The 26,122-nt window shown below is 42.6% G+C and overlaps 1 protein-coding gene and 1 pseudogene across 1 annotated transcript in view; one reads left to right on the plus strand and one right to left on the minus strand.

Moving 5' to 3' along the window:
- LOC109935430 (CD276 antigen-like) overlaps window positions 1–26,122 on the plus strand; it is a 244,887-nt gene that overhangs the window by 199,719 nt on the left and 19,046 nt on the right. The window contains exons 5-6 of the mRNA XM_048617131.1: window positions 184–219; window positions 10,632–10,667. Of these exons, the coding sequence (XP_048473088.1) occupies window positions 184–219; window positions 10,632–10,667 (72 nt within the window). The remainder of the gene's footprint in view (window positions 1–183; window positions 220–10,631; window positions 10,668–26,122) is intronic.
- LOC125487118 lies at window positions 7,752–7,955 on the minus strand (annotated as a pseudogene).

The raw sequence follows: 26,122 nt of genomic DNA on the forward strand, positions 1-26,122 counted from the left end.
CTAGACCCTTTTCTGATGAAGGGTCTAGGCCCGAAACGTCAGCCTCTCTGCTCCTATGATGCTGCTTGGCCTGCTGTGTTCATCCAGCCCTGCACCTTGTTGTCTCAAACTGGAAGCTATTGCCTCTTCTGATTGTTATCCTGAGATTGGACTAACTAAATAAATCTTATTGTTTACTTGCAGAAGACGATGAGGAAGAAGAGACGGAAGCAAGGACAGGTAGGTTCATGAATAACCTTAGTAATTGTGGGACACGTTGTGGTGTGTTAACATGTTAAGTTATATCATCAACCACAGTTCTATGCTGTTAGCTTTCCTGAGGTAACTTACCCAGATAACCACTGTTCATTTTAATGATAGATGGTGGAGTGTGGCCTTGCTTAAATGAAGGTATAATAATGGGCCTAAAAGGGGTAAATGCTTATTACCAGTGATGGAGCTAGAGTCTTTTTTTTGAGTACCTAAGCCCCCTTCCTGATTCAGGGAATAGGACTTGATGGTGTAAATAGAAATCCGATTTTGGGTCAAATTGGTCCGGACCTGTTCAGTGCAGGTTCTGATCAGTTTCCCGCAACTGAAGAGCGAGCACCTAGCAATGGCAAGTCTTAAATTATTTCCAGCTAATAATGTACTTTTCGAAAAGTGTAATCTCTGTTTTAATGTAGGAAATGCTACAACGAAAATACAGCAAAATGCTATAAATGGCAATATGGTTACGAGTAGATTTACAATAAGCATCAGACATCCAGCTGTAAAATAAAGGGTACAGTTCTAAAAGGAGATGCAGGGGACCTCAGTGTATATGTTCATAAGTCATTGAGGGTAGCAGGAGAGACTGAGAGTGTGATTATAGAACATATGAGAGCCAAGGCTTTAATAATATCAGCGTAGAGCATAAGAGCAAGAAGATTATCTTGATCTTGTGAAAGGCACTGGTTCAGTCCCAGCTGGATTATTCCATACAGCTCTGTGTAACAGACTTTAGGAAGGATGTGACAGCATTAGGAAAGATTTATAAGAATCCAGGGATGAGGAACTTCAATTATGGAGATAGGTTGGAAGGGTTAAGAATTTTTTCACAAGAACACAGGAAATTAAGTGCAGGAATAGACTGTTTGGCCCAATAAGCCTACTGCACCATTCACTGTGATCATGGCTTGGACTCCATTTTCCTGCCCACTGCACCTTAACCTTTGATTCCCCAAGAGATCAAAAATCTGTCTTTTTCTATTATTCATTTGTGGCATGCGGGCATCCCTTGCTAGGCCCAGCATTCATTTCACACCCCTCATTTGCCCAGAGGCCAGTTAAGAGTCAATCATGTTGCTGTGGGTCTGGATTCACATGTAGGTGAGACCAGGTAAGGATGGCAGATTGCCTTCCCTAAAAGGCATGAGTGAACTAGAGGGGTTTTGATAACAGTCGACAGAAGCAGGAATATCTTACTGCCAAGATATTGTGGGTCAAAATAGGACTTGTTCAGTACAGGTTCTGATCAGTTCCGTACAATTGAAGCGAGATCACCTAGCAATGGCAAATGTTAAATTATTTCCAGCTATTAATTGCCATCAGGCCATTTTTTTTTTAACTATTCCACACTTCTATTGAATTCACATTTCACCATCTGTTACGGTGAGAGTGGAACCCATGCCTCTAGCACATTAGCCTGTGGCTTTGGATTACTAATTTAGCAATGTTGCCATTATGCTACCTCCCCTAGCCTTAAATGTAAATAATCTCTACAACCCTTTGGGGTAGAGAATTCAAAAGATTCACAACTCTTGAGTGAAAAATTAGCTCCTCAGCTCAGGACCAAACAATTAGCCCCTTATACTGAGACTGTGCTCCCATGTTTTACATTCCCCAGTTAAGGGATAAATCTTTCAGCATTTGCCTTAGCAAGACCAAATGACTGTTTGATTGTTTGCTTATGAAATTATCTGGACAACTTAACAAAACATACAGGAGTTGGCCTTTTATAATCTATTGGTGGCATAATGCTGATGTTATAAGACCCATAATCCAGAGCTGTGAGTTCAAATCTTAGCATGGCAGCAAAGGAATCTAAATGAAATTCAGGAAACGAAGCTGGTCTGAAAGGCTAGTATCAGTAATTATGATCCATTTGAATTTCTCATTAAGAAAAAAATCTTGCGTCCGAATATGCTTCAGGGGGCGAAAGTTGCTGTAGCTGCCGGTTTGGCCCTTATGTACTTCAGTGCAGTTTATTAGTAACTGCCCTCTGGAGAGGCTTAGCTGGCCATTGACTGGCACAGAGATGGGCAATGAGGGTCGGCATTGCCAACAATGCCCACATTCTCATTGAATGAAAAAGAAAGTGAGATGTTTTGTTCGGTTTTATAGAAAGAAACTGACACATTTATTGAATGTTGACCTCCAGTAGATTAGTAGAAAATACCTTAGTCGATGCCTGCCATAAAACTGCAATCCCCAGCCAATTGTTGCCTCATAACGACCTTCCGTATTGCTCGTTCAATATTTATCCGGACTCAGTTTTGTAATGTAGGATCTTGGGATCTAATGTGATGTTGTGTAGACTAAGATGTGAGTCTTTTGTAAACGAAAAGCTGACAGCTGCAGCACGCATCATGGTCATTTAATGCCTTAGAGCAGTTAATCAGCGTCAACTCCATATGAGAGCAGACAACTAAATGTAAAACATATCCTCATCACTCCTCCCTGCATATGGATTTTTGATCTTCACTAAGTCGAAGGCTCACAGGGTATGAAATCAGGAAGTTCCATCTTGTTTCCTGCAGAAAGTACTTCATGCCAATTTCCTTTTTAGGGCAAGGCGCAAATAAATTAGATGTGGCTGTCATGTTAACAATGGGGACATCATTAATGTGTGTCAGTGTTAGAAATGCAAGTTTCTCTATGGTGGAGATGTTTTCTAATCAACCTGTTCAAGGATGTGATGACACATCTCCGGAGTAGGTGGGACTTGAACCCAGGTCTCCTGGCTCAGAGGCAGAAGCACTACCACTTCACCAGCAAGCTAGAGGAAATGGAGCCCACTTTGTAGAATCATAGAATCCCCACAGTGTGGAAGCTGGCCATTCGGCCCATTAAGTCCACATTGACCCTCCAAAGAGCATCCGACCCAGACCCAATCCCTACCTTCTCCCCGTAGCCCGACATTTCTCATGGCTAGTCCACCCAGCCTGCACATCCCTGCACACTATGGGAATTTAGCATGGCCAATCCACCTAGCCTGCACATCTTTCGACTGTGAGAGGAAACCGGAGCAAACCCATGCAGACACGGGGAGGAAGTGCAAACTCCACACAGACAGTCGCTCAAGGCTGGAATCAAACCCAGGTCCCTGGCACTGTGAAGCAGCAGTGCTAACCACTGAGCCACGATGCTGTCCCACTTCCTGAACTGCCAACAGATGGTGTGCCACGGTTAAAGCTATTTCCAAAGGCACAGAGGCAGACCATTCAGCCTGACCAGTTCCTGCTGGGCTCCACTTCCACCTCTTCCCATCCTTCATCATCAGATTCTATCAGCATCAGCCTGTAGCTGTGGAACATAACACAACTATCCCAACTGAACCAATCAAAACACAAACAAGGGAAATAAAACCTTGTGCTTTTTAATTCCATTTTTATGGAATTGGTGACAGAAGTCAACTGTTTATTTGTACAACAACCCTCAACACTATCAGTCTGTTCTCAAGAGTGCTCAACTGTCCTTTATTAGACCTCAATTTGCCAATGAGATGTGACTGAGTAATATATTTTAACCAGCACCAATTGCGTGTGTGTACTCCAAATTGGATCTTTTGAAGGAATTATAGCAATATCCTGAGAGGAGGAAAGGGAGAGCTCCAAGGTTAATTGGATAAGTCAGTTAGCTAGCAGCGATTGGCAAATGAATTTTCACTGCCACTTTATCAATGGTGAGTTTGAACTTACTTATGCATTTGCTTTTATTCGTCGTTAAGTCAACTGGGCAAATCTGATTTAAGTATTTCAAAGGCTTCACAGCAGAATTGAAATTCAGTTAATGGAAGTCTTTGAACTCTGGAACGTGTGTGTGAGTCAGTATCATTCTCAATGATATGCTTTCCAAATCTAAAGAAGAACTTAATGTTTATAAGACTCTCCCTGTTTACTGTCTGCCTTTTGAATAGTCCATTAGTGGGGAGAGGAGGGCAAATTGAACTGCAGACAAATGACAGCCCAGCCCTAATGTTAATTGATTTGGACTGATGTGGAGCAAAGCGTAGCACCAATATTAATAACAACAGTGGACCAATGGTTTTCCTCGGTCCTGTTACCCCCAGACTATCTTTAAAAAAGAGCAAGTTATAGTGCCATGGTTTCTTGATTTAACCTTGCTCCCCATCCCTTTTCTCAACCTGGCTGTTTCTCTGAAAGATAGGTCTTTGTCTGTGCACTAAGGTACCAAACACAGGGTGGTTAGCTCAATTGGCTAGGCAGCTGGTTTGCAATGCAGAATGACACCAACAGCATGATTTAAACTCTAAGGACTCTGCTTCTCAACCTTTCCCCTTGCTTGAGGTGTGGTGAGCCTCAGATTAAACCATCACCAGTCGTCCCTCTCAAATGAGAGAGCAGCCCCATGATGTAGTCAGATTATGGTCACTCTACATTGCATTTAATGTAGCACCCACGTGTAGAGTGATGTGCTGTGTTTATCAAAGCCAGTGTAGTCAGCAGCTGCGTGCACTGGACAAGTGGACCATACATGGCATCCCACTCCCCGAATGATGATGAGTGACAGTTAACTGCCAAACTTTGTTTAAACTTAACCCAGGCAATTAGGAAAGATATTGTTAAACTTGAAAGGATTCAGAAAAGATTTACGAGGATGTTGCCAGGACTGGAGGGTGCGAGCTATAGGGAGAAGCTGAATAGGCTTCGACTTTTTTCCCTGGAGTGATGGAGGCTGAGGTTTATAAAATACTGAGGGACATGGATAAAGTGAGAAGGGAAAGACTTAGAACGGACCTGAGGGATAACTTTTTCACACAGAGGGCGGTGCGTGTATGGAATGAGCTGCCAGAGGTAGTGGTGGAGGCTGGTACAATTACAACATTTAAAAGGCATCTGGATGGATTTACGAATAGGAAGGGTTTAGAGAGATATGGGCCAAATGCTGGCAAATGGAGTGAGATCAGTTTAGGATACCTGGTCAGCGCAGATGAGTTGTACTGAAGAGTATGTTTCCATGCTGTACTACTCTGACTTTGTTTGGTCAACGTGGCAGAGAACAGACATCACGTATCCATTACAGTTATGTCCCCAACTCACCATAATCTGGACTAATCTGTTTGATTGATCAAAGATGTGTTTGGGGTAGAGAGAAACTATTTTCTCTGATGTGAAACAAAGAGGTACGACATTTACAATTACAGCTAGGTGCTGCGTGTAGGAGGCGGAACAGAGGAGAAAATGGATGATGGATATGAATTGATTGCATTCAATTGAACCATGTGGAATCTGGAAGGGCAGGATAGGACAGACAGAGGTAGGGAACCTAGGACAGGGGACCTTCCACAATGGAGAAGATGCAATGATTAAAGGAATGATTCAGGGATGACTTCAGGAAACAATTCTGCGAATGAAGGTTAGCAGCAATCTGTAACTCTTGCCCATAAACAGCTGTTGAGTCTGGAAGTCATTTCAAAAACTGAAAATTGAAGTTTGTGTGACATAGGTAGATGAATTTGAGGTACACATTAACCATCATGCCCAGTTTCAAATTCAAGCTGCTGTAAGCTGTCCTTATTGCGTGTCTAGCATCTGTTAGCAGAATGAGAAACTTGCCAAAGCCCCCTCTGTTTTCTGGTGGAGTTTTCAAGTCCAAAGCAAGATCAGTGGGATGAAATTACAGAATTAAGAACAAGTATCTCTCCAGGTATTCAGGCACTACTCTGCTGGATTCTTAACGACGTCCTGCTGTATGCTGGTAGGTGTCTAGCACCTACTGCGTTCGGGAGCAATTTGCTCTATTTCATCTTTGGCAGCTGGCAATTATTGAGGAACATACTTTCCAAAGCAAACTGTATTGTGAAATGTAATAATTATTAAATAAAGATCTTGAGTTTAAAGTGCAAAAGGTGTTTGCTAATTGGTCCCAACATGCTCTGTGTTGCACAAGAGTGAGCGTTTCTTCATGTTTTGAGACACTGTTTTGCAGGACTGTTGCTAATTCCAGGTGAACTGTACTCACATTCTCAGTTGCACCTATGAATAAACTGTCTGGCTAACAATGTTTTGATTGCAGTTGTGGGCAGACCGCTACTCGGGCGACTGAAATTAGGAGGATGGTTTGCAAAGGGGGAAGGAAGTGCTGCTTCAGTCACTCAGAATATAGGGCTAACCCTGACTGAAGTGACTAAGAACATAACACAAAGAGCAGGAACAGCCCCACAAGCTATTCCATCATTCAATACGATCATGGCAGATCTTCAGCCTCAACTGCACATTCCTGCCCACTCCGCATAGCCCTTAGAATTCAGCAAATTATTGATCTCACTCTGAGCATGTTTGTAGTGTTCCATTCTGGACACTATCAAGATGGCAGAATAGGCAGCATCTGGGCTCCTGAGTCAGGGGTTCGTCCACTCTGCCTATTTCTCTTCTTTTTCCTTCTTTCTTGTTTTCTTTCATTTCCTCTTCTTAGTTTTTGCTTCGACTCACCTTCTGGGGAGAGCTCGGTCATGGCGACATTGGTGATGATAGCATCGATGAAGAAGGTCGAGGCCTAGAATGTGGCGATGCCTGGTGAGCCCAGAGCGGGACCCTGGCGGCAGCGTCGAGGAGGCAGATGGCCGAGGGGTGAGCGTTCGACCTGGCATATGTTGATGGAGGCAAGGTAGGCCCAGCGGCGGAAGATGGAGATCGATGAATGGTGACTTCGATGTTGTTTGGGTCCAGCACTGGTGGCAGTGAAGCGATGACGGAAGGGTTACGGACTCTCTTTTAAGTTATACCTTTTGAAAACTAAACTATTCAAAATGGTACCACATCATGGCAACAGTGGAAGCTCTTCACAGTATTTTGCTGTATGTTTCACTGAAAAATACACATGACAATAAAATCATTTACTCACTAAGGATATATTGGCTGTAACATACCGTGCAACATGAATTCAGAAGAATACCAAAAGATTTGGAGTGATAAGTTGGGTTATGTAAACTTGCTCGTGTCCTCGGCACGGTGGCTTAGTAGTTTAGCACTGCTGCTGCAAAGCGCCAGGGACCCGGGTTCGATTCCAGCCTCGGGCGACTGTCTGTGTGGAGTTTGCACATTCTCCCCGTGTCTGCGTGGGTTTTTTCATGGGTGCTCAGGTTTCCTCCCACCATCCAAAGACGTGCAGGTTAGGTGGATTGGCCGTGCTAAATTGACCATGGTGTTCAGGGATGTGTAGATTAGGTGCATTATAGGGGATAGGTCTAGGTGGGATGCTCTGAGGGTCGGTATGGACTTGTTGGGCCAAATGGCCTGTTTCCACACTGTAGGGATTCTATGACTATTGCGTTGCCAACTGATGAAGCAGCCTTTGGTTTCTCTTCCCCAGGGATTTATTCACAATACTCAGTCCAGCGTTAAGTGTGGGCTACTCTGCCATGATTATTTTGAACAGTGGAGTAGGCTTGAAGGGACAAATGGCCCTGTTTTCTAGGTTAGTTTTCCCTTCCATGTACCACACACTCCAAGGTGAAAACATCTCCGGGGGTGGGGTACGTGAGATTTGGTACCTGGACTTGCCTGGCTCACAATCAGGGCCACAACCACTGAGCAAGAAGATCCTTTTGGAGCTGATGAACAAGTCCCTGCTACAACCCAACGCTGCAGAAATCAGCTTAATATATTGTCTATAGATAATGAATATATCAGGCATTAAACTGTTAAAAACAGGTGCAGCGTTTGATCTTATCCAAAAAGCCAAGACATGATAAAATTATTTTTATTCAACCTGGTTGAATGTTTTCTAACACACCTCTGGGACATGGGGGACTTGAACCTGCACCTCCTGGCCCAGTGGTAAGGGCACCATCACTGAGGCACTAATGTCCTCGAACCTTTGGCCAATTAGTACCAACTGCACTTTATGACAGCTGGAACACGCACATAGACACACTCCAGTGACTCAGAATTTGCAACATCAACACTTTGGGTTCCAAGAATCTGAAGATTGATTTAACTGAGGTATGTCATAGAGGAGATGGAGGGAAACATGCCCTCTGGTTGAGGGATTCCTTAAAATTACAAGCCAGGCGGCTCATTTCTGCATAAAGATTAAGAGGAACCTGGGGCTCTTCCTTCAAGAGGCTCTGAATCCTGGGCAGTTGACTGAAGCTTTCGAGCCTGAGAGAGAAGCTTAGTTTGATCAGATGATCAAGGACTATGCAGCAAGGATAGGAAACTGGAATTGAGGTACAGTTCAACCATGATCTAATTGAATAGCAAAACAAGTTCTCAACATTGAGTGCTTTATAGATGTCCCAAAGACCTACTTCTACAAGGTCACTGTAAACTGATGACATGTGCCCTGCCACTAGTGTCTCAAGACTGCTGAAGAACAGGTTGCATTCTAAATCTGTACTGCTTGGAGACTGATATGGAATCAATTCTGGTCTCTCTGTTACAGGAAAGATGTTGTTACACTTGACAGGGCGCAGAAAAGATTTACAAGAATGTTGCTGGGGTTGGAAGGTTTGAGCAATAGGGAGAGGCTGGAGCATCGGAGGCTGAGAGATGACATTATAGGGCTTAATAAAATCATGAGGGCCATGGACAGGGTAAATAGACAAGGTCTTTTCCTAGGGTAGGGGAGTCTAAAACTAGAGAGCATAGGTTTAAGGTAAGAGGTTAAAGATTTAAAAGGGAGCTAAGGGGCAACTTTTGTTTATGCAGAGGGTGGTGTGTGTATGGAATGAGCTGCCAGAGGAAGTGGTGGAGGCTGGTACAATTATAACATTTAAAAGGCATCTGGATGGGTACTTGAACAGGAAGGGTTTAGAGGGATATGGGCCAAATACTGGCAAATGGGATTAAATTACTTTAGGATATCTGGTCGGTGCGGACAAGTTGGACCGAAGGGTCTGTTTCCATGCTGTACAGTTCTATGACACCTTCAAACAAAAATGCCTTTACTCACTGATGGGACATGGGCATCACTGGCTGGGTCAGCATTTTATTGCCCATCACTGTTTGACCTTGAGAAGGTGCTGTTGAGCTGCGTTCTTGAACTGCTGCAGCCCATGTTGACACGTACACCATGTAGACCCACAATGGCCTTAGGGAGGGAATTCCATGATTTTGATCTAGTGACACTGAAGGAACAGTGATATATTTCCAAATCAGGATGGTGAGTGGCTTGGAGGGGAACTTGGATGTGGTAATGTTTAATTGTAAACAGCAGATGAGCCATAGTCTCCTCTAACCTTTTAGCTTTTCATGTTCAAGCAAACCTTTGCAACCCAGTAATATCCAAACATATCCAAATCTGTATATGAAAAAAATACATGTGTTCCCGACAACAGAGAATGGTTATGTTCTAAATGTGCATCCTGAAAGGCCAGTGGCTGTAGATTCAATGATGGCTTTTAAAAAGGGATTGCTGAAGCACCTAAAGGGATAGACATTGAGAGACGCAGGGCAGTGAAACTGGCAGAGAGCTAATATGGCAGAGACAGGCCAAATGGCCTCTTTGGAAATCTAATCATTCTGTGATGATACAGCAACCAGGGAGCAGACAGCAATGAAGCAAAAATAAGTGAAAGAAGGAGCCAGAAAACACAGTTACAACATTAAAAATGTGAGAGAAGTACTTGGTGACAGTAAACAACTGAGAGCAACAGAGACTGTTGTGTTTTGGCAGAGCTTTGAGCTTTAGGACATTGCAAAATTTGATGCTTTCGTATAAAACTATCAGTTTCGCCTTTATCATAGAATCCCTACAATGTGGGAGCAGGCCATTTGGCCCAATCGCGTCCACACTGCCCCTCCAAAGAGCATCCCACCCAAACCCACCCCCTACCCTATGCCTGTAACCCCACATTTCTCACGGCCAACCCACCTAGCCTGCACTCCTTTGGATTGTGGGAAGAAACCGGAGCACCGGGAGGACACACACACAGTCATGGGGAGAACGTACAAACTCTGCACACACAGTTGCCTGAGGGTGGAACCAAACCCAGGTCCTTAGCACCGTGAGGCAGCAATGCTAATCACTGAGCCACCCTGCCACCCCTTTAGTCACTCTGTTTATGTGTAGAGTCAATCAGCTATATGTGTGTTCAGTGTACAATATCATAAGCAGGCTGAATCCAGGGTGTGTGTAAACCTGTTATACGGTAACCTTAGTGTTACAATAAACTTGACTGTCTAAGTGGACTATGTGTTCTGTGGACTAACGTATGGTTGGAGCAAATGTCTACTCATACAGTTTATAGGTTGGGACAAATGCAGAGATGCAATTCAAGCATGAGATATAATTTAAAGAACAAGGCCACACAGAAAAACCTGTAACCTTAAAATGTGAATTGATATAATAGCCAATGGAGTAGACTTCATGAAATAATGTGTTAGTGTTATGTTAATGAATAAACTGTCTTTTGATTTTTACAGCGATGAAGCCTTTGGAACATGCTAACGATAAAGAAGGTAAGCCTGGCTCTTTTCACATCTGCAAGTTTGATGTATTTTGTGGCTTTCTGAAAGCAACCAAAACACTCTGTAGAAGTTGAGAAAACAAGGTGCAGGGCTGCATGAACACAGCAGGCCAAGCAGAAATTTCTGAAGAAGGGTCCTGACCCGAAACGTCAACTTTCCTGCTCCTCTGATGCTGCTTGGCCTGCTGTGTTCCTCCAGCTCTACACCTTGTTATCTCAGATTCTCCAGCATCGGCAGTTCCTACGAACTCTGTCGAAGCTGCTAGGGTGGGGCATCCAGTTCTGCTGGGATTGGTGGCAGTTTTGGGTTTAATCTGGCGCTAAGCTACCAGAGCAATTCTCTGATCCTGTCAAACTTCGAAGGGAGAATGGAATGGAGAGATCGCATACAATTGCAGGTTATCTGGGAGAGTGAATTTAAATCCATATTCCCATTCATTGGGTTCTACTTCAGGTTGGGGGATACAGATGGGCTGTGGTGTTCAGTTGAGAGGGTTTTGCAGAATTGATGGTGCTGAAAGCAACCTTTGTGAAATCTCCAGGCGCTCAGGAGAAACCAGCAACTGAGAAATGTACAAATAGACTTGTCTACACTGACTGATGGGTTAAACAAAATGATTGATCCAGTTGTCTGGGGTCATTGCACAGTAAAAGCCAGTGTTCCCGGTAGGCCATTATTTATTCATTTTTAAGATAAAGCCTTTCTACGATAAGTGACTATGAGCAGAAATGAAGGTTGTGACTGTTCCTCATGTTTTAATCTGTTCATTGTTCCTATTGATTGTCTATTACTGCAGTAACTTCAGTGTTCTTCCATTATGAGTCTGCAGAGTGAGAACTTGCCATTTTCTTTTCCCCCTTCAAGACAGGATGAAACCACCATAACTTCTGTGCTTGGAATCAATCAGTTCAAGGGATGAATGTTCAGGGGCAACTTGTACAATTCACAACTGAAAGAGACTGTCCTCACTTCACTCACTATTTTCCTTCTCTTCCCAATCTTTAGCAGGTGTCTTTACATAAGGACTAGGAGTAGGAGTAGGCAGTTCAGCCCATCAAAAACTGTAAATACCACAACGGAATTCAGGACAGACCTATTAGCCAGTGAGGAGTGAAAATGTGGAACCCACTAATCCAGAGGACAGTTGAAGTGAATTGTTTTAATGTGTTCAAGGGGAAGCGTGTACTGAAGAAAGGAATGGGAGGATATGTTGATAGGATTAGGTGAACTCAGATGGATGTGTAGGGAACGGGTGGGAAAAGGAATTGAAGCTCAAGTGCAACCATGATCACATTGAATGGCAGAGCAGGATCAATGGGCTGAATGGCCTACTCCTGCTCCTATTTCTGAGTCCTTATGTTCAGAAATGATCAACATTTGCGACTTTATTCTCTGGAAATTAATGGCCAGATGTTCTTGTGAATTGTAAGTTGCATTTACAAAGCAACAATCTGCATTTATACCAAGTCTTTACTGCAATAAACCATTACAAACTCCTTTACAGGAATTTCATTCAGCAAAGTTTGATAGTGAATCACATCAGGAGAGGTGTTAAGACAAAAGCTCGGTCGTTCAGTCATACAGCGCAGACTCTTTGGTCTCACGGGTCTGCACCGACCAAATATCCCAACCTCACCCAGTCTCATTTGCCAGCATTTGGCCCATATCCCCTCTAAACCCTTCCTTTTCATGTACTCAACCAGATGACTTTTAAATGTTGTATTTGTACCCACCTCCATCACTTCCTCTGGCAGCTTGTTCCATACATGCACCACCCTCTGTGTGAAAACATTACCCCTCAGGTTCTTTTTAAATCTTTCCCCTCTCACCTTAAACCCACACCCTCTAGTTTTGGACTACCCCAAAAAGACCTTGGCTATCTTCTCTGCATTCTCTCAATTTAACAACATCTTTCCTATAGCAGTGAGATCAGAACTGTATGCACTATTCTAAAAGTAGCCTCATTAGTGTCCTGTACAGCCACAACTTGATGTCCCAACTCCTATACTCAATGTTCTGACCAATGAAGGCAAGCGTGCCTAAAGCCTCCTTCACCATCCTGTCTACCGGCGTTTAAGGAGGTAGATGTGAAGGAATGTATAAAGAGGAGAGATTTATGTTGGGAACTCCAGAACTGAAAGAAGAATGAAACTTGTCAATGAGTAGTAGGCCAGGATCATTGGAGCATAGAAATCTCTTGGAGAGTTGGAAGCCTGGAGGAGGTTGCAGAGGCAGAGAATGATGAGGCCATGAAGGATTCAGAAAAGGAAATGAGGCCATTATCAATGGGGAGCCAATCCAGGCCAGTGAGTATAGGACTGATGAGTAACTGGGATTTGCTGCACGTTTGGATATGGGCAGCTGAGCTTTGGATGATTTCAATTTCATGGAGAGTGGAAATTGGAAAGACAGCTAGCAGAACATTGGAATAGCCTAGCCTAGAGGAACGGCAACAGTCGAGTCAGTTTGGACACAGTGATATCACAGAGCTGCAGGTAGTGGTGTGGTGCATTTTAAAAATCTGAACAGTGCAAAGCTGACACTAGTTTTGAAGCGTGCAACATGTTTATTCATCAGAGTTTTAAAATGTCTCTGCAATGACGCTTACACCTCACCTTCTAGTGACCTCTGTGTTACTTCTTTACTTTGCTCTGAGTCCACATCCAGGCTTAACCAGTCAAGCAAAGTGACAATCAGGCACAGATCGGTTGCGAGACTCTCATAATCAAATCCAGAACAACTGAATGCCACAGTCCATTTAGATGGTGGAGCCAATATGCAGTTGCCAACTCATCTCAACAACTATGACCCCAAGGATATTAACAGTCTGCCTCAGCCTCAGATGGTGGTCAGGAAGGAACAAGTTGATGGCTAGGGCACAGAGTCCGCGCCAAGGACCGAAGACAACAGCTTTTCTCAGTATTTAGTTGGAGGAAATTTCTACTCATTTGGAGATTGGATAAGCAGCATGACAAATTGGAGACATCAACAGAAGTGACAGTGAGGTGGGCTGGTTCTTGTATCCCTGTATGTGGAAACTGTTGTCAGACACAGAACGTTGTGGGGTGTTAATGGATCTACCTTGATCAATAAACAATAATCTGCTGATTGTTCGTCAGAATAATGACCCTGGGAGTCAAGGGATAATTTGGACAAACATTAGCGATATTACACCTGAATTTATTATAAAAATAGCAATTATACTTGGCCCCTTTTTGAGGTAATTGAAGCCTTGCAAAAATGATACATGATTTGAACTGAGTTGAGGATCTATCCTGTCAGAGGGCTCTGAAAGGAATAAAGTTTGGCGTTTCAGAACATCCTTGTCACATGATCCTTGACCTTAGGATCAAGATGAGGTGCCATAGCAACTGTACAAAATTTTCGAAATAGAGATACTTTGCAAAATAGTGGTAATATACAAAGCTATCAATTGGCAATTAAAACTAGAAATTAAGGTAAACTTTCACGAACTTTTAAAAGAAGTTGGTTCTTGAGGTATGGACATCTTCATCAAGGCCACTGGTTACTTCCAGTTCCTGATTGAGCAGGTTTCCCAGTTTGGCTGCTGCATTGTACTGCCATGGTTAGTGATGGTGAAGCTACTGGGACAGTACACAATTTGATCCAGAGCAAAGAGCTGAGTCACATGCCACACCATCCCCAGCCTTTGAATGGCTCTTGACACCATGCTGCAGTATAAATCTGGCTGTCCAGTTTCCTCTACACAATCCTCACGCAAATCTCCCTTTAGCCAAGCAGATGATTAAGTAATTTTGCCCAACCTAAAACATGTACACAACGGGGGAATATACACCTGTGCAACTGGGATTCATAAAAGCATCACAAATATTATTTTTGCTTGGACAAAGGAGGAATAATTGGGTCATTACTGGCCCTTAGGGACTCATTAGTATCTCTCACTTCAGTCGTGCCGGCTTTGATCATCTCAAGAGCAGTAATACTATCATGCTGTCTTGAATAATTATTCTGTTTTTGAGTCAGTGTTTGTTATGAACTCAAGTCATTTGAACAACCTGTGTAGATTTTCATCAGCACTTCCATCTTATTGAGCTTTTCTACTGATTAATGAAGATCTGAGCTCATGGTAACATTTGCAATGATAGCCTTGCGATAACAGATTGGTAATAATGAAGTTCTACTGAATTCCACTCTTGTCAGGATTCCAGATTTATTGATCCAAAGTTCTAATTCTGTATTCTCTCCACTTAATGCTCAGTATCAGTTCTACCCGTTATGGAGTCAACTTACAAAAGCAATTGAGATTCTATTAGGAAATTTGTGTCCAGAGAACCACCAGAATAAATCACCAGCAATGAAAGCTTCAAGCTATTCCTCAGCTTGTGTGATTGGCTATCATTTCTCATGCCTGCCTGCTGCACTTATGAGAAATGCATCTTTCACAATTCTGATAGAATCGCTTTAACTCTGTCACACATCTGTTGTGCTGTAACTTCCGTTCAGATATAGGTAGGTGCAGGAAGCAAAAAGGTAAAGTCTCCATAGTCCCGCTGTCTTATTAGAGGGAGCTAACTGGTCGTAGTTTAACCTGAGGCTCACCATTCCTCAGACGAGGGATAAGGTTGAGAATGTGGGACCTTCATGGAGATCGCAAAAGACATGGGAATTGAACCTGCACTGTTGATGTCACTCTGCATTCCAAACCAGCTGTCTAGACCACTGAATTAACCGACCCACTTGTATGTCTATCTTGTGTGCCAGTTTGATATGGGAAAGGATCTTAGCTCGGACTCTGGATGAGAACCATGCTTCAACACATTGAAGGTCATTTACATTCATGGCTCAAGTGGGTGCACCATTGAAACTGATGTGAGGAAATATGATGTGCAATGTGGAAGGTCTCATATACATATATATCTGTATATTGTCTATTATGTGTTTGAAAGGCATAGATACCAATTATAATCATTTTAATGGAACAACACATACAGAACGTGGAGAGCATCAAATGCAGATCTATCAGTTTATCTTTGGATCTCGAACTGTTTTAAAACAGGAATGTTGTAGCATCTAACTCAATGTTAATTTCATTCTTCCAAAACCCCTATTTACTCTTGAACTAAAGGGCTTGCACAGTCATTTCAGAGGTCAGTTAAGGTCAACTCCATTGGGTCTGGAGTCACATGTAGGTGGGAACCAGGTAAGGATGGCAGATTTTCTTCCCCAAAGGACATTAATGAACATATTCTTTCACAACATTAGGTGACAGTTGTCATGGTCACTATCACTGATGTCTTGTCTTGATATGTCCAGATTTATCACCTGAACTAATTCCAGTAGCTGCTATGGAGGGGCTTGAAGCCATGGTCACTGTGAAATAGCCTGAATCCTTCTAAATTTGATTTGATTTGATTACTATCACATGTACTGAGATAGAGTGAAAAGTATTGTTTTCCTTGCTATCCAGACAAATTATGCCATACGTAAGTACATCAGAGTAATAGGACAGAATGCAGAATATTCTGTTACCACTACAGGGAAAGTGCAGAGAAAGACAAGCTTTAACATATGAGAGATCCATTCAAGTCTGTTAACAATAGGGAAGAAGCTGTTCTTAAATCTGTTAGCACGTGTTTTCAAACTTTTGTATTTCTGCCCAACAGAAGAGGGTGGAATAGCAAGAACTGGAGTCAGAGATAACACAGTGTGGAGCTGGAGGGACACAGCAGGCCAGGCCACATCAGAGGAGCAGGAATGTTGATGTTTCAGGTCGAGACCCTTCTTCAGAAAAGAGGGTGCGAGGTGTCTTTGATCATGGGGGACAAAGTGGGAATATGGCATAGAGATAGAGAATCAGTCATGATCATATTGAATGGCAGACCAGGCTCGAAGGGCCAAATGGCCTGTTTCTTGTTTCTGTGTTAACTAGCCCAGTGATGTAATCACTATACCACCAACTCTTGTTAAAGGTTATATTTTCTTCATCTATTTCTTACTCTCTTTCCAGTGTTTATGTTTCATGCATATGTTCTCTCGAGCTTTTGCTCTTAAGTTGTTTCTGTTTGTGGGCATCTTGATGAGCAGTCTATCATCCAAGATGTTTGGGATAAGGGAGTAATTTTCCAAGGATGCCAGGCCATCAGGCTTAGTGAGTAAAACTGAGTGTGATACAGATTGGCATCTTTGGAGGCTTCCTGTCCCAAAGCTGGCAGATCTGATAGCACCATCAGAACATGGTCAAACATTCAAATCATCGTCTGGCCTACTGTGAATTTTACCACATAAAGGGAGGCATGCATTCCTTGAATAATGTTTCTCCAATATTTGCAACGTTAATTCGACCGTATGTTTCCAACAGTCACCCTGTCAAATTGGTTACCAGGTGTAAAAGTTTTCTTGGGAGTGTAAATGATGTGCAGGGAACAGTAACAAAGATAGTGTGGAGCTGGCGCTCCTTCCATTTAGTTGTCTGTGCTATTTGAGAACTGTGCATCCTTTGTCAGCAGATTAGTGGACAATAGTGACTCCAATGTTGCATTTTGGTGTCTTTAAATTCTTCATTTCTGAGACTTTGCACATCCTTTTATGTTCCAGTTAGAGTCCAGACATTAATATTCACCAAAATGGCTATTCACCAAACTGGCTGAGTCACAATATTTGTGTCGTATTCTCTGCGCTTCTCTGAGGCTTAACTCATTCCAAGGCTGTGCTTATGTTAACATAGCCACACGCTGGGCCATATTTTCCTTACTTGCGCTTTTACTTGGGCAGGAAGTTCAATGGAATCTGCTGTACTACCCTCCTTTTAAATTAGTAGGCTGAACTCCTCAACAATTGTTGGTACCTTATGTATCACTTAACCCGATGGGCTGAATGGCCTACTTCTGTGCCTGTATCTTAATATATGCCCTCTACTTCACCTCTTGGGAGAGATGATCCACTGGATGAGGAAAGCCTGGATCAAATTGGCCTGGGGTGTAGGCATGTGTACCAGAGGGTAAATTGCCTCCTTTTCACTTGATGGAAAGCATTTCTATCTTTACCCAGTTTAGATGAAAGGTCACAGGCCTACCAACCCCACTGTCTTTCTCTCTCCACAGTGTTTGTGTAACCCATAAGTAATGAGTGAGCTATGTTAACAGTTTGTTTTAAGGCTCTCTAGTGAATGTGCAGGGATTGACTGATTGGAAACAGATTGTAGCCATGCCAGCTAAACAGTAACCAAGTGGTATTATGACTCGACTATTAATCCAGAGATCCACGTAATGTTCCAGGGACCTGGGTTCCACAGAATATCCTGAAGAAATTCCTCTTCATCTCATCTCTAAAGGCTCGCCCCTTCACTCTGAGGCTGTGCCCTCAGGTCCTAGTCTCTCCTACTAGTGGAAACATCATCTTCACATCCACTCTATCCAGGCTTCTCAGTATTCTGGAAGTTTCATATTCCCTCATTCTTCTAAACTCCATTGAGTACAGACCCAGAGTCCTCGACCATTTCTTATATGTCAAGCCCTTCATCCCTGGCTTATTTTTATGAATCTTCTGCGGACCTCCTCCAAGGCCAGCATGTCCTTCCTTAGATGCGGGACCCAAAACTGCTCACAATATTGCAAAAGAGGTCTGACCGGAGCCTTAAACAGCCTCAGCAACACATCTCTGTTGAAATACCAATACCAGTGAAGTCTGTCCAGCTGACTTGAAATATTATTGTTGAATGATCGCCAGATATTTTGTTAAATTTGCCTTGCATCTGTTGGGCATGGGAATGAGCCTATGCAAACTCATTTCATTTAGAACTCAGAGCAGCTGTTTGTAAAGGGAGCTTGGCTGGAATACCATCTGTCTCCACTGGATTCAAACAAAAGTGCTCTCATTATTGAGCACAGCAAGGAACAAAGAAATGATAGTCACAGGAACAAGTGTGGACCCACAGCCAAAATTACAAGCCTGCCTTAGTATTGGAAGACGAGTGAAAGTGGAGTCAAACATCTCTCTTCAAAATATGTTTATCATTGCCTTGAAGCATAGTTTTGTATCAGCATTACAACAAAATACTTGATCCACAATGTTGCCAGGAGCATTGGGAAAGGATAATATTGGAGGTGGAACACTAACATTAATCTGGATGGTGTGATCAGGCTGTCAAAGGTTATGTTGTGCTGGTTTGTTTTGAAGAAAGGCTGTAAGGCAGAGGTATGGAGCTGTCTCTAAGAAAATAAACAATTTGTGAGGTCTTGGGAAACAACAGAAGCAGCCAGGGTGTGGCCAGCTCTCTCAGACCAGGCCTTCTAGTTTTTTTATATATAGTTTCTAGGTTTAGTTTTGAGTGAATGTCTCCTCGCTGCTACTTTCTCTGAATTTTTTCTTGATGTATTTTTCCTCCTGGATTGGAGAACTGCATGTGAGAATCTGTGTCTGAATTTCCTTTTTTGACAAGGGATATATTTATGGGATACTATTATATTGGAACATTTAATTAGTAATACGTACTGTATCTATTATTTGGTTAAGTTTTCCAATAGTTAAGTTATTCTAAATTCCTCTTTCTTTTGTTTGTATTTTAACAATGGTGTTTAATAAATGGTGTTTTGCTTAATGTTGAGTAGTTTGACCAGTCGTATCGCATCTGGAACACTCACTTCACATCTACCTTTAATACAAGAAAGTGTTAGGGTCTAAGCTACCTTCTTAAAATATTTTGAGAGGGTCTGGACTGGTTCATAACAGGTAGCCTAAACTTTCTGATTACAAAGAATCTTCAGCATTGGTCCAGGGAAGGTAGAGGATAAGGCTTTGACTACAATGTCTCTTCTTTGGAACTGAAACTGTTGGTAATGCAGTGGGTGCTGTTCTATAAATAGCAGTCCCCCTCTGCTTCCTCAAATTCATGGTCATTATTGAGTAGTAACTATGGTCAGATACAACTTTCAAACCTTGTACCATTCCTGCTCCTGAAGCTTTGCTAGATTTTCCATTGTGCTAGACCTTACAAATTCAAAAACCTTTATGAACGTTCAAAATTTCAAATACCTTCAATCTGTGTCCAATGTTTTCAGATGCTGAGTGCCAAAAGTTCTTTGCAGTAATGTGCAAGGCCACCAGATCCCCTAGGAGACCCCCCATGAGGTGGCACAATGGCTCAATGGTTAGCACCAGAGACCCAGGTTCGATTCCACCCTCGGGTGACTGGAGTTTGCACATTCTCCCCGTGTCTGTGTGGGTTTCCTCCAGGTCCTTCCACAGTCCAAAGATGTGCAGGTTAGGGTGGATTGGCCATGCTAAATTGCCCATTGTGTCCAGGGATGTACAGGTTAGGTGGATTAGCCATGTAAAATATGAGGGCTGTGTCTGAGTGGGATGCTCTTTAGAGGGTCGGTGTGAACTCGTTGGGATGAATGGCCTGCTCCATAGTGTCGAGATTAGATGATTCTATGACAGTGCCAGCAGGAGATGGGACGGGGTGCAGAAATCACATGCCCTGGTACTGCAATTGGCCCAGGGTCGTGGCCCCGAACTTGAGGACATTGCGCCCCCCTAGTGCACACCAGGGTGCCCCCGACCACACGCTGGTAAAACCTGGACAACAAAAACTTGGCTATGGTGAGAGGAATACACTGATAATCAAACCCCACTACTCTACCAGTCACACCATTAGTAGAGACGTGTTGCCTTAATGAGAAAATGGCCAATTGCTTCTCTATAGTACTGCTATCAAAAATAAATGTCTGCAAAGCTGCTTTAATGCACTGAAAATAATATGTTTATCATCAACAAAACTTATTCTTAAAGCAAATGGCAAATTCTGGTTAATACCTAATCAAGATCACTGACTAAAATGTCCTGGAATGCGCTAACTCCATCAGTACACACATTTGCTAAGCCAGTGGCATTGGAACATTTAATTGTGGCATTTAAGTTGGTGTGGCCATGCTTATTGAATGAATAATGGCTGTGTACCCAAAGACCTGTATAGTGAGCTGGCATAACCTCCAGGACATCCATACCTTTGCTACAAGAACATTTCCAAGCAAGGGGTAAAGATAGCAGACTGACATTGATGGCTGTGACCACTAAATTTTGGAACGGGTTGGTGGGGGGGGCTTCGGAAGAGGCAAGCAGGAATGAACCATTCAGCGTGCTCTCTTACTCTGTAACAAATGTGGATGAAATTGGCATGGATTTGATTTGATTTATTGTAGTCACATGTACCTAAGTACAGTGAAAAGCTTTGTTTTGCGAGCAGTACAGACAGACCATAGCAAACAAGGACATACAGATCATAGCGTGCTTAGACAGAGCGAGGCATACAAGGTTACAACTGCACAAGAGGTACACTAAGCAAGATCAACATTAACAAGATCAATATTATTTAAAGTTAGAGAGTCCATTCTGCAGTCTAATAATGGCAGGAAAGAAGTTGTTCTTGAACATGATGGTCCGTGTGTTCAAGCTTCTGTATCTTCTGCCTAATAGAAGAGATTGGAAGAGAGCATTACTGGGGTGGGAGAAGTGTTTGATGACGTTGGCAGCCTTTCACAATGAGAAGTATAAATGGAGTCCATGGCTAGGAAGTTGGCTTCTGTGATGGCCTGGGCTGTGCACAAAACCTTCTTTAGTTTCTCAAGGTCCTGGGCAGAGCAGTTGCCATACCAAGCAATTATACACCCGGATAGAATGCTTTCTATGGTGTGTCTGTAAACATTGGTGAGGGTCCTTATGGACATCCCAAATTTCCTAAGCCTCCTGAGGAAGAAGATATTGTTGTACCTTCTTGACTGTCGTATCCATGTGGGAAGTCCAGGACAGATTGTCCGTTATCATCACTCCTTGGAATTTGACGCCGTCCACTCTCTCCACCTCAGCTCCATTGATGTAGATGGGGACATGTCCTCCTTCCTTCCTTCCTGAAGTCAATGATAAATTCTTTTGTTTTGCCAACATTGGGAGAGAGCTTGCTATCATTGAACCATAACACCGAGCCCTCAATCTTCTTCCTGTATTCTGACTCATCATTGTTTGATGTCTGTCCTACCACAGCGGTATCGTCAGCTCCTGAACCATTCCATACGCTGCTGGATGCAAAGTTTGCACTGCTTTGCAAACTATTGCCTTACAAGACAGAAAGGCTGTCACAACCTTTATAGCTTTCATAAACGAAATTCTATTAAATATCAAAATTAAAATTAATCATTGATCGAGCATCGATCGTCATTGGCAGAGAGAGAATTTCTACAATCCCTTTTGTGTTTAAGGTGTTCCTAACCTCATTACTGAAATCTATTCCATATATTCTTCTCCCTGACCCCCGGGTCTACAAAGTGACTCGCAAAATCTGACAAGCATGTCTGGAAAAATTGACTGGAATTGTATGATTGTGGAGTAAAACTTTTGGAAAGTTCTCTGGCCCTGGATTCCCAACAAATGGAAATAGGCTGAATGGGGAGAAACTATCAGTTTGCTTAATAGCTTGAAAATTTCAATCAAATCATCTCTTATCCTTTTAAGTTGTGTGGAATAAATCGGGGTCAATGTCACAGGGACTTGGCCAGCATTGTAAACATTGAAGAGTCTTAAGCATTCTATTTGATTCATTCATGGGTTGTGGGCATTACTGGCTGGGCCAGCATTTATTGCTCATCCCTAATTGCCCTTTACGAGGTAGCGGTGAGTTGCCTACTTGAATAATTGCAGTCCTTCAGGTGTAGGGATGACCACATGCTATTAGGAAGGGGCCTCCAAGATTTTGACTCAGCAACATCAAAGTAATAGTGATGTAACTCCAATTCAGGATGGTGTGTGCTTGAGAAGGAACTTGTTGAAGGGTGTAATTTTTTTTCTCCCTGAAAAAGACACGGACTTCAAACAAAAGGAGCTGTCTCAAACTTTCCTTTCCCCTTAAGACATACTTAGAAGTCAAATGACGCCAGGTTATAGTCCAACAGGTTTATTTGAAATCACAAGCTTTCCAAGGAGCAGCGCTCTGAAAGCTTGTGATTTCAAATAAATCTGTTGCAGTATAACCTGGCATCGTGTGACTTCTGACTTTATCCACCCCAGTCCAACACCGGCATCTCCACACCAAGAAATATTTAGATCTACGCTAGCAATGCCAAGCCATATAAGGTTATGGGTCAAGTGCTGAAAAATGGGATTTGATTAGTTAGAGATAGTAAGAACTGCCGATGCTGGGAGTCAGAGATAACAAAGTGTGGAGCTGGATGAACACAGCAGGCCAGGCAGCATCAGAGGAGCAGGAAGGCTGACATTTCAGGCCGGGACCCTTCCTCAGAAATTTGACTGGTGCAGAGTCAATGGCTGAAGGACCTTTTCTGTGCTGCAGACCTCTATGACTATGATCCTTTCTAAAAGAGAAATTTTCCCACTCCTTTATAAGTGGTGATAGATGGACATCTGAAGTACATATTGAAATCGTTGCAACAATGATGAATGTTCTTGGAGCTTCATTTTGGTTTCTCAGCAAAAAAGTCCACAGAGCAAATCCAGTCACAATAGAGGGCACTTCAACCTGCGAAGATGATTGTTTTAACAAAAAGGAAAATGTATTCTCGATCCCTTTGTTAAGCAGCTGTTGGCACAGTTTTGTTCAGGCTCCACAAAGCGGCAGTCCAAATTATAACTGCACACTGAGAGAAGGTGAATATCTCAGTTTTACAGCTTTTCCCTTGGCATACATCTGTTATACCAGGAAGTGAATAAAGCTCTGATTTTTAAATAACAATTTATTAAGAACCAATTTCTGCAGACCTGCTGGGTGCAGATTAAGCAGAGAAATAGTTTTTAATACAATTCACAGGTTTGTTGGTAATTCATGAATGTTATCTAACCCAATTTCATTTTTAAACATACACTAGTCAATTTCGCACAACTTTCCACACTGGGACTCACGGCAAGCTAGAGTGAAGTTAAACATTGTAAATTAATTCGATCGTTTTAAAGTTATTTTTTGGATTTCAGTGATAAATACCTCTCTTGATGTGTACAATGAAGGAAGTGGACCTAAATTTGTCACATTGTAATTACACATTATCCCCAATGCTGGAGTTGCAGTTTTATAAATGTGCACGCTGCAACTTGTCATTTGAAAAAAAAGTGTTGACTTGAAGGGAGTGCAGATTCAAGATTTTTTATATGCTTGTTGCACATTTAGCTAGAGACCAGGTTCAATTTCACCCTGTCTGTGTGGAGTTTGCACATTCTCCCCATGTCTGTGTGGGTTTCCTCCGGGTGCTCCGGTTTCCTCCCACAGCCCAAAGATGTGCAGCTTAGGGTGGATTGGCCATGCTAAATTACCCATAGTGTGCAGGGATGTGCAGGCTAGGTGGATTGGCCATGAGAGATGCAGGAATATAGGGTTGGGGTGGTCTGGGTGGAATCCTGTTCGGATGTTCGATGTGGACTCAATGGGCCGATTGGCCTGCTTCTGCTTTGTAGGGATTCTATGATTCTGTTATATGATTCTATAGTTCAATGGTTCACACTATAGGTGAGCCAGGAGATTGTGCAGCTTGAAGTAAAAACTTGAACACTCAAGTGCAGCACTGATGAAACGCGAGTGTGTCGGGGGACCGACATTCGGATGAGACATCAAACCAAGGCTTATTTGCCTTCTCAGGTTTTTTTAAAAGAGCATACAATGCTGTCGTGAGGTTCTGCAATTTGACAGGAAGAATAGTAGAGCTGAATACTATTTAACTGGAGAAAGAATGCACAGAGTGCTTTGAGCATCCTCATGCAGAAACCACAAAGAGCTAGCAACTCAATTCAGTGGGTAATAGGTAAGGCAAATGTATTGTTGGCCTTTATTTAAAAGGGATTGGAACCTAAAAATACAGAAGTATTGCTAATACTATGTAAGGCACTCATTAGACCATACCTGCAATACTGCAAACAGATTTGGTCCCCTTATCTAAGGAAAGATATACTGACATTGAAGGCAATTCATAGGAGACTCATGAGGTTGATCAGAGTATAGAGGGACTGTCATATGAGGAGATGTTGACTAGGGTGGCTGTACTCATTGGAATTTAGAGGAATGAGAGATGACCTTATTGAAACATACAAAATTCTGCGGGGACTTGACAGGGTAGATGCAGAAAGGTTGAGGGAAAAGCTAGGACCTAATAATATCAGAGCCAGAGGTTGCTCATTTAAGACAGAGATGCTAAAGAATTTCTTCTGTCAGAGGGTAATAAATCTATGGAATTCTGAACTGCAGACAGCTGTAGAGGCTGGGTTGTTAAGTACATTCATGACTGAGATAGACAGATTGTTAATCAGTAAAGGAATCAAGAGTTACAGCGGAAAGGCAGGAAAGTGGAGTTGAGGATTATCTGATCAGACTACACTCGATGGGCTGAATGTTCTTTTTCTGCTCTTATATTCTCTGTCTTGCGGTCTAACAGTAGAGTTCTTCAGAGAAAGACACTGCCTTGACCAATATTATCTCTTAACCATCATCACTGAAACAAACTATCTGCTACCATCACATTGCTGTTTGGGGAATCTTGCTGTTTGTATAATTGCTGCTGAGTTACCTACGTTGCATCGTTAAAGTAGAGTTATCGTAGAATTATAGACCACAGAAACGAACTATGTTGACCACAATCTCCAACTGAAGTAGTCCCACTTGCCTGTGATTGGCCCATATCCTTCCAAACATTTCTTATTCATATACTTATCCATGAGATACATCAAGGGCTATTGATTTGATTTTCCTGAGGTCGTGAATGATGCTATATAAATGTGAATATTTAAAAACAATTCCCACATAATCTTACGTTTACTCTATTTTGTCTTTAACTGTTCTGGCATTGCATAATAACATTCCTCCAACATGTCTCCAGGTAGCACTGGTGAAACCTGTTGAGATGATTATCCTAGTGATGATACATTTTTAAAATGGAAGCAATCTAAAAATTGATCTTAACGTTTTCTAGGGATGGGGCTGTGACTATTTCCCTTTGGCAGCTTGTTCCAATGTGGGATTGTCCTTGGGAAGAAAGATTGATGATATATTGTCATGGAAATTGGACCTGGGACAGAAGGTACATCAAATAATAGAGCCCAGCAATATAGGGGTCAGTTGTGCTCAGGTTTTGGGGAAGGGGGTGCAGGTGCCAAATAAGGGGCAGCAACTGGGTGAGTGATATCTGTCTCTGTTCCTTCTTGGGAATGCATTGTCTTTGTAGTTTGTGTGAATGGCTATCTCATGTTTAATCTGTGCTAGAGAGCATCAGGCACTTGTTTTTGAGATTTTCTACCAAGGTTCGTTAGCTTAGTTGGCTGAGCAACTGGTTTGCAATGCAGGGTGACGCCAACAGTATGGGTTCAGTTCTTGCACTAGCTGAGGTTACCATGAAGGACTCTCCTTCTCAACCTCTCCTCTCACCTGAGGTGTGGTGACCCTCAGGTTAAACCACCACCAGTTGTCTCAGTCTAATGAC

This window comes from Rhincodon typus, chromosome 36 (assembly GCF_021869965.1).
Source record: "Rhincodon typus isolate 14 chromosome 36, sRhiTyp1.1, whole genome shotgun sequence".
Taxonomy (NCBI): Eukaryota; Metazoa; Chordata; class Chondrichthyes; order Orectolobiformes; family Rhincodontidae; genus Rhincodon; species Rhincodon typus.